This window comes from Leucoraja erinacea, chromosome 19 (assembly GCF_028641065.1).
Source record: "Leucoraja erinacea ecotype New England chromosome 19, Leri_hhj_1, whole genome shotgun sequence".
NCBI lineage: Eukaryota > Metazoa > Chordata > Chondrichthyes > Rajiformes > Rajidae > Leucoraja > Leucoraja erinaceus.
Window position 1 is genome coordinate 18,021,447 of NC_073395.1, and position 16,159 is coordinate 18,037,605.

Genomic DNA, 16,159 nt, shown 5'->3' on the forward strand with positions numbered 1-16,159 from the left:
CTCAGGAAGCAGAGGCGCTGATGTGCTTTCTTTATAATTGCATCAGTGTGCTGGGGCAAGGAAAGATCTTCGGAAATATGCACTCCACCATTGTCCCATTGATATAAACAGGATTATTTGTCCTCATCCTTCCTCTTCAAAAGTCCACAATCAGTTCCTTGATGTTGAGACCCAGGTTGTTGTGAGTGAATGACTGCATAACTACAGCTGATGTTGCAACTCTGGGCCCGGCCAATGTCCAGTTGCATTGGCAGCGGGGTGTGTGGTGAGTGAGCTGTGCATATTTGAGGGAGCGGGGGTGGTGGACGAAGAGGGTGGGTGGGCAGTGAATGGGTGCAGGGGTCTTGGAGACACTCCGTGCCCCCCCCCCCCCCCCCCCCCCCCCCCCCCCCCCCCTCCGCAGCCTCCCTCTCCCAGGACATTCTCCCGTTAACCTGTGCCCTCTCCCCTTGCAGCTGTGCGGCTGTGGGCTGCTGGGTGTGGGCATATGGCTCTCGGCCACGCAGGGCAACTTTGCCACGTTGGCGCCCAGCCTGCCCTCGCTCTCCGCCGCCAACCTGGTCATCGCCACGGGAACCAGCGTCATGTTGGTCGTATTCCTGGGGTGCCTCGGTGCCATCCAGGAAAACAAGTGCCTTGTACTCAGTGTAAGTGACCGGCGGGGGGAGGGGAGAGGTGGTCTGACGGGTGGGGGGGGAGGGAGGGGGTGGGGCAGAGAGGGTGAGAAAGAGGGGGGGCGGAAAGGGCTGGGTGAGGGGAGAGGGCTGGGGATGGTTGGGAAGAGGGTGGGGTGTGGGAGAAGGGTGGGGATGAGCCGTTTCAGGAACCATCGGACCTAGCGAGGTCCTGTGAATCTCCGTTGTGTAGGTTGGGCCCGGGACACCTACCAGCCGGCCGGGGGTTGACTGGCCCTGTGGCCTGTGTGTGAGGGTGCCTGCCTCCCCTGTGACAGCCTCTCTGTCCTCTGTTGCAGTTTTTCATCATCCTGCTGACCATTTTTCTGATGGAGCTGATCCTGGTCATCCTGTTCTTTGTCTACAAGACGGAGGTAGGTCCCAGTTCACCCCCACCTCTCACTCCCCCACCTCTCACTCCCCCACCTCTCACTCCCCCCACCTCTCACTCTCCTACCTCTCACTCCCCCCACCTCTCATTCCCCCCCTCCCCCACCTCCGTTGTTCCGACGGGCGTAATCGGTGCTGTTGGCCGGGGCAGTATAATGTAGCTGCTGTGGTTCTGGGACGGAGCTGTTTTTGCTGCTCCTCCATGATGGACTTTGAGTTTCCCAGCTGCCGGCTCTGGTGGGAACATGAACCAGTTCTGATTTCCCACCGGCACTGATTTCCCACCGGAACCATCGCCCGTCTACCTGTCAGCCGGGCCGGTGTGAATCATTGGGCGGCAGGTCAGAGGGTGCTGTGAGTTGGGCTGGAACAGGTGGTGAACGAGAGGGTGCAGGGGTGACAATCTGCCGCTGCAGGCTGCCACACCGCACCGACCATCTTGCCATCTTCAGCATCAATAACCTTTCCGTCTCGTTACCTCGCTTAATCTGCGGAACATTCCAGAAGCAGGCTTTTAGCAGAACTGGTGCACGGCCCACCACTGTGGGACCCCAGCGGGCCACCGAATGCCTGATGGGGAACGGTGCACGTCCTGGCAGTGGGAGCCTCAACGTTGGCAAGGCTGATGTATAATTATAGCACACGTAATTACTTCCCTATGTTGAATGGACAATAAGAATCATAGAATGCAGCACAGGCACATTTGATCTTGTTCAAGCCAACCATGATACATAATCTTGGCCCATTTTCCCACGTTTGGCCCATGTCCCCCTAGATCTTTTATATCCACCACGCACTGTCCAAGTATCTTTTAAATGCTGTCATTGTATCTGCCTTAAACCATCCCCCGCCCTCTTCCACTGGCAGTTCATTCCACATATCTATAGACAATAGACAAATAGGTGCAGGAGTAGGCCATTTGACCCTTCGAGCCAGCACTGTTGTATGTTCTATGCTGCTTATAATTCTATAAACCTACGGATTCAGCCTCCGATATTCCAGTGAGGATAAACCTGCCAGCCAGTCTTTCTATTTCCAGCAAGATCGTAGATTCATAGAATTACACAGCATCAACACAGGCCCTTCGGCCCATCTCATCTATGCCCATTACTTGCCTTCCTGTACGATTCCAATTTGCCTGCATTTGGCTCGTATCTCTCCAAACCTTTCCTATCCATGTACCTGTCCATGTCTTTCAAATATTATTGTACCAGCCTCAACTACCTCCTCTGGCAGCTCATTCCATACACCCACCACACTCTGTGTGAAGAATTGCCCCTCAGGTTCCTATTAAATCTTGCCCCTCTCACCTTAAACCCACGTCCTCCAGTTCTTGATTCCCGTATCCTCGGGAAAAAATCCCTGTCACTGTCTACTTTGTCGCTGCCCTTTGGGGATTTATTAACCTCTATCACCCCCCCCCCCCCCCCCCCCCCCCCCCCCCCCCTTCACTGCAGGGAAACAGCCGCAGCCTCTCCTTGTAACTCGAGCCTTGCAGCCTCGGGACCAGTCGGCACAACCTGCTCGAAGGTGGCCATTGTGGTCCGGTCTCCTTCCCTGGGGAGAGCCGTTCCTGCAGTCGTGCAATAATCCCCTTTCCCGTTCGAAGCCCCCAGCAGTGTGGATTGACAAAGGAAAATATTGCTTTAAATCCTTGGGAATTGTAAACAGCCGAGTTGTCTGTGTGTGTGTGGAGCCTGACGGGAGCAGTTTGTGGCTGCCCGTGTAATCGGGGACTGAGATCAGCTCCACTGCATTCAGCAGATGGTGGCGGCTAATCACCTGTAATTACGGATCAGCACTAGGGGCCGGAGCCTGTGACCTACTCCCCACTGCCCGCAGTGCAGTAAACACAAGGCGTCTCTCCCAGCACCCTCCTGCTCTCTCCCAGCACCCTCCTCTCCCCGAGCTGCCTCCATGGGACCTACTCCCCGCTGCCCGCGGTTATTGGACATGACGCTTGTGTCCCCAAGTTCCCTCCAAGGAGTCTCCCATTTAGTTCAATTTAGAGATACAGCATGGAAACAGGACCATCGGCCCACCGAGTCAGCCCCGACCAACGATCACCCCATGCACCAGTTCTATCCTACAGACTAGGGACAATTTCATCATCATCAGCAATCACTCGAACTAGCATGACTGTCCTCTTTTGGGAGGATGCCTGTGCGTGACATTGTTTAACTTGGGGAGACTGGTGCACAGACAGCCACCACACGGTTCTTGACGGATCTGGGTCAGGAACCAGTGGCATGGAGTCCAAGGCGACAATTAGAAACCAGTCACAGTAGTGCAAGATGTGGCCCGTAGTGTTCCGTTGCCGGGGTAGGATTAGTGTTGAGTGGGTCGGTTCAAGACCTTGATGGCTGCAGGAAAGCAGCTGTTCCTGAACCTGGTGGTGCGGGACTTCAGGCTTCTGTGCCTCCTGCCCAACGGTTGCAGTGAGAAGAGCGCACGGCGTGTTTTGCTGAATGTTGGTGTGTTGTGTCGTGTGTGGGTGCCATGTGCGATGTGTTGATGTCATGCTGTCATATGTTGGTGTTGTCTGAATGATGTCACTGTTGGTGTTACGTTGTGTCATGTGTTGTGTTGCGTTGTGCCGTGTGTTGTGTTGTGCCGTGTGTCGTGTGTGTTGTGTTGTGCCGTGTGTCGGTGTGTGTTGTGTTGTGCCGTGTGTGTTGTGTTGTGCCGTGTGTCGGTGTGTTGTGTTGTGTCATGTGTTGTGTTGTGCCAGTTGTGGTGTGTCGGTGTGTTGTGTTGTGCCGTGTGTCGGTGTGTTGCGTTGTGCCGTGTGTCATGTGTTGTGCCGTGTGTCGGTGTGTTGCGTTATGCCGTGTGTTGTGTTGTGTGTGTCGGTGTGTTGTGTTGTGCCGTGTGTCGGTGTGTGTTGTTGTGCCGTGTGTTGTGTTGTGTTGTGCCGTGTGTCGGTGTGTTGTGTTGTGTGTGTTGTGTTGTGCCGTGTGTCGGTGTGTTGCGTTGTGCCGTGTGTTGTGTTGTGCCGTGTGTCGGTGTGTTGTGTTGTGCCGTGTGTCGGTGTGTGTTGCGTTGTGCCGTGTGTTGTGTTGTGCCGTGTGTCGGTGTGTTGCGTTGTGCCGTGTGTCGGTGTGTTGTGTGGTGGGCCTGTCCCTGACCCCTGCGGTTTGTGCGGTTTGTCAACCTGTGCCTGTTGCTGAAGGTTTCCGTTGCCTACAGGTGGCAGACTATGCCCGGGAGGACCTGAAGGCCGGGCTGGAGTTGTACGGCGCCGCGGGCAACATCGGACTCACCAACGCCTGGAACATCATTCAGACCGAGGTAGGAGGCAGGTTCCGGAACATTCACCGCCCCCTTCACTCCATCCTCTCCCGCTGCCACAATGGGCTTCCATCTGGCCCCTGAATCGTCCCGGGGACAGGGCAGAGAGCCGGCTCCTGGCACTGAACAGGTGGATGTCTAGGGGCAGGGGTAGACATGTGGGCCGAATGGCCTGGTCCCTGCATTCATCAACACCCAACCATTCACCGCACGCGTGTCCATTTCACTTCCCAAAATGTTATGTTGTCCACTTGCTGCGATTTAAAGTCCATTGCCCAATTTTCCATCTTTCTTTTCTCCTAAGTCTCTCCCTAAATCCGCCCCCCTTTCCCAACCCTGTCTAATCTAATTAATGGAAAAGGCAATGTTTGATTCACTCAGTGGGATTTACCTAACTCACCCCCTCCCCCACTTCCCCTCTCCCCCTCCCCCCCCCCTCTCCCCCCCCCCCCTCTCCCCTCCCCTCTCCCCCCTCCCCTCCCCAGCTCCTCACCCCCTCCCTAGTTCACCCAGTGGAATCTACCTGACTCACCCCCCCCACTCTGTCATCCTCTCCCATGCCCCATAGTCCCCTCCCCCTTTCATCGCCCCTCTCCCCCACCCCTCCCTCTATGTCCAGCCTCCTCACTGCTCCTGACCTGTGTGACCGCTCTCTCCTCCCCCTCAGTACACGTGCTGTGGGGTGGACAACTCGACGGACTGGAACCGCGTCATGGGAGATAACATTGTTCCCGACTCCTGCTGCCAGGAGTACAGTCAGAAGTGTGGACAGCACGACCCCAGCAAGTGGTTCAGCAAGGTAAGAGCCGAGGCTTTCCCCAGACATTAGTCCCACGGTGTTCACTGGCCGTTTGTTAGATCTGAAGACGTTCTGACCGTCTACCCCATCTACGCCTTAAATAACTTTATAACTTCAAAAGGTTTACTTTGTGGATAAGATTCCTGCTATTCCAAAATCATCCTGGAGTATGAACAAATATCAGTGGATATTTTTAAGGTGGAGAAATTCTTGATTAGTACAGGTGTCAGTGGTTATGGGGGGGTTATGGGTATGCTGCTGCACCCGCTGAGTTTCTCCAGCATTTTTGTGTACCTTCGATTTTCCAGCATCTGCAGTTCCTTCTTAAACAGGTTATGGGGAGAAGGCAGGAGAATGGGGTTAGAAGGAAGAGATAGATCAGCTATGGTTGAATGGCAGAATAGACTTGATGGGCCAAATGGCCTAATTCTACTGCTATCACATGACCTTATAACCTAACCTCTGACACTTCAGACCTCTTCTCAACCTCTGACGCTTTGGAGAAAACAATCCAAGTGTGCACAACCTCTCCTCTAATCCTGGTAGCATTCTGGTGAACAAGACCAGACCAGCTGTAGTGTTCACTGGACATTAGACGCCGTGGTGTTCAGAGGTCGTCCCTCACCTGTAGGCCGTGAACTATCTCCCTCCATCACCCCGTGCCCACGGTGACCTATCTCTCCCCTCTCATTATCAGGGCTGCTACGACAAGATCAAGGCCTTCATCGAGCAGCAGACGGTGGTTCTGGGATCGGTCGCCATGACTGTCGTGGTGATCCAGGTACAGACCCTTGTTACCTACACTCATCCAAACAATCTGTTTCCTCAGTCTAGCTGTCTAGACTACAGACTGTTTATCAGCTTCTGGTTGTCTAGACCCCAGTCTGTTCTCTGAATCTAGCCATTTTAGACTCCAAACCATTCCCTCTAGCCATTTAGACTCCAGTCTGTTCCCCGAGTCTTGCCGTCTAGACTACAGACTGTTCATCAGTGTCTAGCTGTCTAGACTGCTGCAGGGCAGCAGACTTGTCATGGTCTCAGCAGGGAGACTTCCGGCCCAGACCCGTCAACCTAGACCTCTGGCCTGTCAACCTCACCCCGCATGGTTCGCAGTGCCTCAGACCCCCTGCCTTGTCACCCCACCCAGCCCAGCCCCCAATGTCCCAGACCACTGCCCTCACAGACCCCCTACCACAGCCCCACCTGCACACTCCACCACTGGATGAGGTGCTGATCTTTGACCTCTGGCCCTGGCCCCCAATTGGTCCGATTACAAAGACCCGTCGCTCTAGGTTACAAACATCAATCTCCGTGGAGGGGCAACGAGATTCCCGGAGCTCCCTCTCCCACGCGGGAGAATCCAACACTCCAGTGGTGGGGCTAGTGCAGATCCCGGACCGGTTGGACTTCCCATGCACGGTGTTACATGCAGCCCACACTCAGCGGTGAGCGATCTTGCCCATCCATCTCCACACTGTGTGCCCTGGACAGGTCGGGCACGAGACGGTCATGGCAAATCCTGGGCGGCGGGAAGGTGATGGTGGTCGGTGACTCGTTCCATTTTATTTCCTTGCAGATTCTGGGCATGGCGTTCTCGATGACTTTGTTTCACCAGATCTCCAAAGGTGGTAAAAAGTACAAGGCCTAGTCTTGGTGTGGGAATGGGTCACTGTCCCGCCGGCTCTTCCACCACCAGTCACCCACCGCCCCTCCACGCCCGACTCCTGCTGCAGCCTCTTCACCAGGGAGCATTCCTTCTCTTTTGCCAAAGAAAATTAAAGTACTAAACCCTGCCTGCTTCTGTGTGACTCGGTGACTGCAGCCCCTCTCCCACCACTGGTTCTTGACACAGTGGCCCTGACCTCAACATCTCTCCACCCACGACCCCAGCTCAGAAGTGGCTTTCTGTCGGCGCAGCTCGGAACCTCGTCGGCAAACATCTGCCACCGATTCCCTTTCACTCCTCTCCTCTCCTCCTCCTCCTCCTCTCCTGCCGGGAGTGGAGTGGGCCGCACTGGATCAGCGTCAGGCTCAAAGGTCTGTTTCGGACGTCGCCAGGGTCCCGTCCTGCAGTGACGAGAGGGTGCCTCTGCCCAGCTGAGCGCTGCACACTCCCAGAGCAGAAACCAAATCGCCCTTTGTGCAAATACATTGAAAAGGGAAGCGGACAGGTTGGACGCCGGCAGGTAACGTGCCAGGTCACCGGTAACTTTGACCCTGGTGGCCGAGGGTGGCCCGTTAACCCGCTCCAGTCCGGGACATCGGAAGAGCCCAGTGACACAGCCGCAGCCCGGAGGCCTGACCACAGCTGGTGGTCACTTTTTTGCAATTAAATGAACAACTTTTTTTAAAGATAGATTAGGAAAATATATCCTTTGGGAGCATTTTGTACTGTGCTAATCTTTTTATTTTACTGCTTCACTTTCCCATGGCAAGCGCAATGTGATTTATGTGGGAGCGTGGCTGGATGTGGAGAGTGGTGAGGGTGATGGGAGGACAATGATTAGTGTGAGTGTCTGTGCCGGCGGTCCCGGCTGCAACACGTGGAGCTGACAGAGACTTGTCGGACTTTCTGTCTCTTTACCAACTGGTCACTGGTTTGTAATTAACATGAAACAACTGGAGCCTCAGCAGTTCCAGGTCAGAAAGCAGTCAATGCCCCTGACCTGGCATCAGTCTCTCCTTGTAGTCACCTCACCAGCTTCAACTTACTCTGCCCCTCAACTGACCTCGTCTTCTGACCCTCGTCCTGTGTCCCGTGCCTCAGGGGGACACTGTCCGTCCCACCCCCACAGACAGCACAGCCAAGCGACGCAGCGAACGGCTACACGCAGTCAGAGAGTCATACAGCATGGAAGACGGGCCCGTTCGGCCCAACCCCTCCATGCTGACCATGATGCATAACCCATCAACTCCCACTTGCTTGTATCTGGCCGTGTCCCCTTAAACCTTTCCTAACCATGTACCTGGAGCATTGTTTATCGAAGTGCCGTACCAGAGTTAGTGGGAAGACTTTCCCTCCATTCCCAGCCAAGCTATTCTGGCCCACCAACACCCCTGGCCTCTCCCCGACTATGCCCACTAATATGCCATCCACAGAAAGCAGGGCAAACCCAACCAGCTAATCACCACCTGATCCATCTCTCGATTAGTACAGTGTTACATCTCACCAAAAGTGCTACCAACTGGTCACAACATCCACCGTGGGTTTGACCAGCACCACTGAGCTCTACACCTCAACCCGACCTGGGTCCAAACACGCAACAATGAGCCAGAGGTGCGGTGACACTGAAGCACAGGTTGACTCGGGTAAGGAACCCCGTAAAACTGATGACAACGTCACCAGATGTAGTCAGACCTCAGCTAGAGGAGATGAGTATAGGTGTTGTACATCATGTCCCAGCCCAGCACAGTGGTGCAGCGGTAGAGCAGTTGCCTCACACCGCCAGCGACCCAGGTTAGATCCTGACTGTACAGAGTTTGCAAGTTCTCCCTGTAACCGGGTGGATTTTCCCCAGGTGCTCCAGTTTCCTCCCACACTCCAAAGACGTGCAGGTTTGTTGGTTAATTGGATTATCTAAATTGTCCCTAGTGTGTAGGATGGAACAAGTGTTCTGGGTGATGTTAGTCGGTGCGGACTCGGTGGGGCGAAGGGCCTGTTTCAACACTGTATCTCTAAACTAGAAACTGACTGTGTCTGCGCATCCCTGCAGGGGTTACTCGGTGTGTATCTGCAGTTGCCACATCATCACCTTCCTCCCACCATGAGGTCAGTTATCGGGATAGTTGCAATGACTGTATAACAGTAGAAGCAGCAGCCTATGGTCCTTGTTTAAGGTGACAACATTCAGCACGGTCTGATAAATTACATTCATCATTTGTGCCCTGACATTGCCAGGCTAAGACTGGCACAGTAAAAGGGAGCTGGACAGTTAATGCCTCGCCCATGGCCCATCCCCCACCCTCAACATCCGCGATCACCACTGATCAACCACTGACTAGAAACAGTGACCGGTGTTTGCGAGTTACCAGTGTTGGTTAGTTACCCATGGTTATGTTAACCAGAGCCAGTGGTGGTTAGTTGCATCTGGTTATGTTAAACAGAGTCACTTCACAATATTGTCTCCATCTCTCCATTGTGACAGCAAAGTCTGTGACTGCAGGAATTTCCCGGTGTACACCGCTTTCCTCAGGAGGGGTCACTGCTTCGGAAGGAGAGGGTCTGTGGGACGTGCCAAGCACTGGTTTGGGGGCAGTTTGGGACACTGTTGCCTGTCGCCGCTCCGTTAGGAAGGTGGTGAGGGTGAGGATGTTATAGTCACTTAGTATGTCTGTATGTTTACCTAGTATGGCTGTATGGTAACTCGAGTGTCACTTTACCTTAAGTGGTACATGTGACAATAAACTGATCTTGATCGCTGCTCTCTGCACGCCACTAGCCGGCTGGTCACTGCTGCAGTCTTTGACCAAGGATCACTCCCTGCAGCCTCTGACCCCACTTCACTTTCACCAGGTGGCTTCTAGCAACAATGGGCTTATTGTTAGCATGTTTTGAATTCATTCATAATCTAAAAATGTACAAATTTGCAACAAAAAAAAATGCTGAATTTATTTATATAGCATTTGGCTACAGTTTAATATTCTCGTTGGTTCTAAATCGAGAGCTGAAGGGACTGAACTCCCACAAATGCGTTTCTCTGCACTTTCCTTTCGGTTTTACAATTTGGGGTCGGGCAAAGGTTTTTGATGTTTGCAGGATTTTAACTGCTGGTAATAAAGAATCTTCAGATGATTTGGCCGAGATTTCTTTATTGAATGTTCACTGTTTGACATCCAGGTGTGTCCGTCATGCTCGCAGTGCTTGCCGCGGCACCGAGAGGGGGGTGGATCTGTCGACTGATTCACTGTTGCCGATTACATGAACGCCTTTCATGTGTGCAGGCCTTTCATCTGTGGCTACCCGTGGTGCCGTGTGGCAACATCCCAGGAGTCATCACACGGATCCTTCATCCGCGGGGATCACTGACACTTAACAACACTCACTGACACACGCTACAACACACTCATCAATTCGTGGACATTTTTTAAACAGGCTAGAATAATGCCCAACCTACTTGATGCCACGAGTACCTATGACTAACATCACGACCTACCTACGACCTCGTGACGACCATACTGCGAGTATGAGTCAAGGGTAAACTCGGCAGAGGCCCTTTCCACAGTGTGGCTCTCCCTCAGTATTTCTCCTCCCACAGTGCGGTGCTCCCCCTCAAGCAGTGTGTTCTGGATTCCAGTATGTTCCAGATTTCAGCCACCCCAGATGAAAATAGAGCTTTGTTGTCTCCCCCAAACCTCTTAAGACTTACCTGAAATCTGTACCTTAATTTCATACAGCGCTGATGTGGAGGAAAGTTCTCTCTCTCCCTCTGCACCCTATTTATGTCCCCTCAGTTTCCTATCCCTGCCCCCCGTGAAAAAAAAGGTGTCTCCTCATGAAGGAACCACTCCACCCAGGAACATCCTGGTGCACCCTCTCCACCTGTGGCCCGACCAGACGTTTTAACAAAGTGGTGCCATAAAATGATGTTACCATATTAACGTCAGTGCTGAAGGCAAGTATCTTGTCTGCCTTCTCCATCGCTAGACACTCCTGCTGCACCTTCCAGAATCTTTGGCCTCCGGTTCCTCAACACTCCCAGTGCCCCACTATCCACGGTGTAGGTAGGAGCCAGCCTCATTGGTACTGCATCGGTCATTTAGTGGGATTAAAATCCATCTGTTGTTGCTCTGCCCAATTTGCCACATGATCAATATAACCAAGTTCTCCACAAATGTACCACTCATACTTCCTACAATCACACTCAAGGGGTCTGTTTACCCCTGCGTGGGACATTGCAAGGAATTGCTCATCCATATAGACAGGTTTAAGGCTCTGCCTTCATTAATCTTCTTAGTTACCTTCTCAAAAATCCCAATCAAATAAGTGAGGCAGGAATTTCTTTGCACAAAGACATGTTAACTATCTTTGATCGGTCCCTGTCTTTCCAAATGTTCATCAAATATCCCCTTGGGGAGATCTCCAATCATTTCCCTAACATTGACACAAGGTTCAGTGGTTTGTAGATAACTGGCTTATCCCTGCTACCCTTCTTAAAGAGTGGCTTGTGGCACCTCACCTTATGCCAAAAGGCATCTCATACTTCCTCCTTTTATGTTAGCTTGCTTCCAAACATCCCTGTCCCCCTTCCTGAAATCTGCATCCAAAGTATTGATTGCAGCTGAAATATTATCTCAAGCCTCACCCATGTCCTCTGGTCCCACACGCAGATTGCTCCGATGATCCCCACTCTTTCTCTGAATATATTTATGAAATGCTTTGGGATCTTTGCTAATCCTCTCTGCCATACAGTTGTATGCAGCACAGACACAGACCCTTCGGTCCAACTCCTCCGTGCCAACCAAGTGCTTTCCTGAGTTAGTCCCATTTGTCTGCGTTTGGCTCATATCCCCCTAAATCTTTTCTAGCCATGTACCTGTTCGAATGTCTTTTAAATGCTATTATTGCACCTGTTGGGCAGGCGAGGACTTTATTTCTTGGAGCAGAGGAGGATGAGGGATGATCTTATAGAGATGTATAAAATCATGATGAGAACAGATTGGAAGAAAGCACAGTCGTTACCCGAGGTAGGGGAATCAAGAAACAGAGGATGTCGCTTTAAGGTGAGAAGGGAAAGATTTAATAGAAACCTGAGGGTCAACCTTTTCACATGCAAGTTGATGGGTGTATGGAATGAACTGCCAGAGGAGTAGTTAAGGCAGGTACAATTGATTAGGCTGAAGAAGGGTCTCAACCTGAAATGTCACCCATTCCTTCTATCAAGAGATGCTGCCTGTCCCGCTGAGGCTGAGTTACTTCAGCTTTTTGTGCTTCTCTTATATCTAAAAGATATTTGGATTGGTGCATGGGCAGGAAAGGGTTTGAGGGACATGGGCCAAACTTAGATGATCATAATGGTTGGCATGAGTAAGCTGTGCCAGCGGGCCTGTTTATGCAATGTAGGACTCTATGATTTTTCATGAAGAAACAGATTCCTACCACATTTTGTGTATCATTCCATTTCGGTTTGACATTGGTCTCTTTATTTCACTTTGAGAATAGGTGCTCAAGGGGAAGAGGAGTTTTCAGGGTTCTGAGGTTGAGGGGGTTTTGTGGGTTCTGAGGGGGTGCGCCCAGAGGCTGTTTCAGGCTTTGGGTTTGCAGTCAGGCTGTGGGACGGAGGGGGGAGGGGGGGGGGGGGGGGGGTTGACCTGTGACCACGACACTGACGGTTGGGGTCTGGTGGGTGGGGGTTGAGCAGCTTGGAGCGCCCACAGGGGGAAGGCTGGGAATTGATGTAAAAAGGAATGGTTTGAACAAGTGGGAGTGGGGGCTGCTAGAGTGAGGATACAGCAATGAGCAGCTGGCCTGTGTAGTAGAAGGACGTGACCAGGAATTGGTTGTGGGGGACGGGGAAATTGAAGACGTGGGTGGGGAGGATGAGGTTGGAGGTTGCCAGGGCGATGGTGCCACACATGGCTGACGTGCTGCTCCTGTGCCGTGAGTTCTTCCACCAGGCCGCGGCCCTCCAGATCATCAGCAGCGCCGCCAGCAAGTATGCCAGTGCCATGACCTGGTTCACCCCCCGCACCGTGGGTTGCAGCACGAGGTACGCGACTGCCGCCACTGCCCCGATGGCAGCACCCAGCAACGCGTTGTCCAGTTTCAGCCCGAACGCCACGGTCAGCATGCAGTAGCCAAGCCAGAAGCAGATGATGCTGTGGTTTAGGTGTTGCTCTTTGTACAGGAGGCAGACATCACCTGCAGGGAGCAGAGAACAGCCGTCACCCTGTGGCACCTGGCGGTACAATTGCCGATCATTCCCAGAGAAAGGCTGCAGGTCCCACTGCACAGGGACATACCTTAACCCCACCTCCCCCAAACCCTTCCCACCTTAAACCTTCTCCCTCAAACCCATGCCCATCCTGCCAAATGTGAGGCAAAGGAACAGGAGACCCACTGGATCAATCTTTCAAAAAGCGCATGCAGTTCAGTTGTGGAGCTATCCCCTGAGGCATGCCATCTTGTGGGGACCCCAGCTAGCGACTGCTGCAGCGGCAGAGTAACTGTGGGCATCGATGGGTCAGTCCCTGGTACCAGAATAGAGGTGGCAGAGTGATGAAGCTGGAACTGAGTGCTGGGCACAGCCCCGCCTGGTCGCTGCACACCTCAAAAATTAACTAGAGACCTGCAGAGCCACAAATACCTGCCCCAGCGAAGCCCATGCCTGACACAAGTCTGAGGGAGAAGTCGTTTCCACGATGGTTCTCTAGGATCAGAATGATGAGGACCAGGACTGGCAGAAACCTGAAGAACATCTTCAACTGGTCCGGTGGTTGCTCCGGCAATCCATACTGGTACCTGACCAAAAGAGCCAAGGCGAAGGGTAACAGCATCTGCAGGAGGAGAGATCAAGTCAGAGTCTAACTCCACAATGGCAGCAGAGCCTGCAATCAGATGGATCAGGTCGGGAGCTCCACAATGCCCAGTTCAGTCAGGTATGTGAATAGGAAAGGCTTGGACCAAATACAGGTAGATGGCACACACTCAGGTAGACATCTTGGTCGGCATGAACAAGTTGTTGCAAAGGACCTGGTTCGATGCTGCATTTCACGGACAAAGAAGTTTGAATACAGTGTTTAAAGTTTGAATACATCTTTATCACGGCTCGGGGACTGGTGAGAGGAAGGAACTTTAACGGAGATATCAGTGTTTCTCACACGGAGATGGTTGATATCTGAAACATGATGCCAGAGAATGTGGTGGATCAGATACTATCACTATGTTTAAGTGACAATTAGGACAAGTATTAACTATGCAAGGCATAGAGGGACAGTCCTAATGTGGGCAATTGGATTAGCACATCTCCTTTAAACTTTCCCTCTCTCACCTGTGCTCTCTAGTATTTGACATGTCCACCTTGAAGAAAGGTTCTGTCAACCCTATCTATTTATCTCATAATTTTAATACTTCTACCAGATCACCCTGCAACTTCCAGCGTTCCAGAGAAAACAATTCAAGTCTGTCCAACCTCTCCTTGTACATATTCCCCTAAATAAGGCATCATTTTTGGTAAACCTCCTCTGAACACTTTCTAAAGTGTCCATGTCCTTATTGTATTGGGGCAACCAGCATTGCACCCAAATCATTTTTTTTGGATGAGATTACAAGAACATAGGTGATCTGATTAGTTAATTTGTATTCAAGACAAAAAATAGTAGAGTCATTGTAGGGGAAGAAGTGTGTCAATGGATACAGAATGACTGAGATCAGCTGGAAAGTTGGGCACACACAGATGGATGAGATAGTAAAGAGGACATTTGATATTCTTCACAGGCTGGGACCATGGAGCATTGAGTTTGTGGTAGAAATAGAGAGAGTGCAGGAAAGATTCACCAAGGCGTTGCCTGGGACGGAGAGCTGCAGCTCTAAGGGGAGATTGGAGAGACTGGGTTTATTCTCATTGGAACATCGGAGGCTGAGGGATGACCGCAGAGAGGTTTATAAAACCACGAGAATAATTAGGGTGAATATACTTACCCAGGGTAGGGGAATCAAGAACGTTTATGGTGAGAAGGGAAAGATTTAATTGGAATTCGAGAAACAACTTTTCCAGTGCGGTGGGTATATGGAACGAGCTGCCAGAGGAGCTAGATGGACACAAAGTGCTGGAGTAACTCAACGGGTCAGGTTGATACTATAATAGCATTTGGAATTAATTAGGCAGGTACGTGGATAGGGCAGGTTTAGAGGGATATGGGCCAAACGCGGGATGTGGGACCAGTGCAGATGGGGCATGTTGGTCAGCATCGACGAGAGGGGCTGAAGGGCCTGTTTCCGAGCTGGGTGACCCAGTGACAAGAGTGGGTTTAGGCGGAGGGCGAAGGGAAGTTTCCCTCGCAGAGTGGGACCCCCTCACCCTGGGTCACCTTGTAGACCTCCATGTCCGCCGCTCCGCTCCGCCGCCCGGCCGGGCCCCGATCCCATGGCGACGGAGGGCCGTTCCTATGGTGATGGCGCAGCCGGGCCCGCGGTTCCCATGGCGACGGCGCATCAGGGCCCGCGGTTCCCATGGCGACAGCGCATCAGGGCCCGCGGTTCCCATGGCGACGGCGCATCAGGGCCCGCGGTTCCCATGGCGACGGCGCAGCAGGGCCCGCGGTTCCCATGGCGACGGCTCTGTGGAACCGACAGTCCCGGACACCCCCGTTGTCGCCGATGCCGCGGTGGGCGGAGGTCCGTGCAACGGCCGCGCGTTGTCGTTGCCCTTGATCTGTGGAGTTTAGACTCAGTCTACAGATGTACATTCGCGCTACAGATTTGTACATCCCCTCTATATCAGGTAGAGTTGCTGCCTTGCATCGCCAGAGACCCGGGTTTCATCCTGACTACGTGTACTGTCTGAACGGAGTTTGAACGTCCTCCCCGTGACCGCGTGGGTTTTCCCCGGATGCTCCGGTGTCCTCCCGCATTCCAAAGACGTGCAGGCTTGAAGGTTAATTTGCTTCAGTAACATTGTAAATTGTCCCTATTGTGTAGAATAGTGTTAGTGCACAGGGTAATCGCTGGTCGGCTCTTTTTGCACTGTATTTGTGTATAGTTTGACTGGAATAGTTGGATGATTTACCTGGATATAATGCAAAGTTTTCCACTGTATCGCGGTACTGATAGCCATAAACACTGGCAAGCCCAATATTTGTTGCCCACCCAGACCTGCCCTGGAGAAAGTGGTGATGAGCCATTTCCTCAAACCACTGCAGTTAACCTGGTGAAGGTGCTCCCACCAATGATGTTGGGGACTGAGCTCCAAGGATTGGGCACAGGGGACAATGAGGGAAGCACAATATATATCCAAGTAGAGGAGGGGGGGGGGGGCTGTAACTGTAGGAAAACCTGCTGCTTGTGTTT

At 52.4% G+C, this 16,159-nt stretch overlaps 2 protein-coding genes across 2 annotated transcripts in view; one reads left to right on the forward strand and one right to left on the reverse strand.

Annotated features, from left to right (window-relative positions):
* The window catches only part of LOC129706283 (tetraspanin-9-like), a 30,741-nt gene extending 20,795 nt beyond the window's left edge, over window positions 1-9,946 (forward strand). Inside the window, exons 2-7 of the mRNA XM_055650472.1 lie at window positions 456-647; window positions 974-1,048; window positions 4,254-4,355; window positions 5,023-5,154; window positions 5,852-5,935; window positions 6,731-9,946. Coding sequence (XP_055506447.1) covers window positions 456-647; window positions 974-1,048; window positions 4,254-4,355; window positions 5,023-5,154; window positions 5,852-5,935; window positions 6,731-6,802 — 657 coding nt within the window. The 3' untranslated portion in view covers window positions 6,803-9,946. The remainder of the gene's footprint in view (window positions 1-455; window positions 648-973; window positions 1,049-4,253; window positions 4,356-5,022; window positions 5,155-5,851; window positions 5,936-6,730) is intronic.
* A 2,302-nt stretch (window positions 9,947-12,248) lies between these two features.
* Window positions 12,249-16,096, reverse strand: LOC129706287 (lysoplasmalogenase-like). Its single transcript, XM_055650476.1, has 3 exons — window positions 15,181-16,096; window positions 13,458-13,647; window positions 12,249-13,012 (listed from the first exon to the last, which is right to left on the reverse strand). Exons 1-3 carry the CDS (start codon window positions 15,322-15,324, stop codon window positions 12,588-12,590), a joined length of 759 nt encoding a protein of 252 aa, XP_055506451.1. The 5' UTR covers window positions 15,325-16,096; the 3' UTR covers window positions 12,249-12,587.
* Between the last annotated feature and the right edge of the window lie 63 nt (window positions 16,097-16,159).

Coding starts and splice junctions, on each gene's coding strand:
- LOC129706287 (XM_055650476.1), bottom strand. CDS start 15,324: ATGGGAACCGCGGGCCCTGATGCGCCGTCGCCATGGGAACCGCGGGCC. Junction 13,648..15,180: donor CGGACATGGAGGTCTACAAG/GTGACCCAGGGT, acceptor CTCCTCCTGCAG/ATGCTGTTACCCTTCGCCTT. Junction 13,013..13,457: donor CATGGGCTTCGCTGGGGCAG/GTATTTGTGGCT, acceptor TGCTCCCTGCAG/GTGATGTCTGCCTCCTGTAC.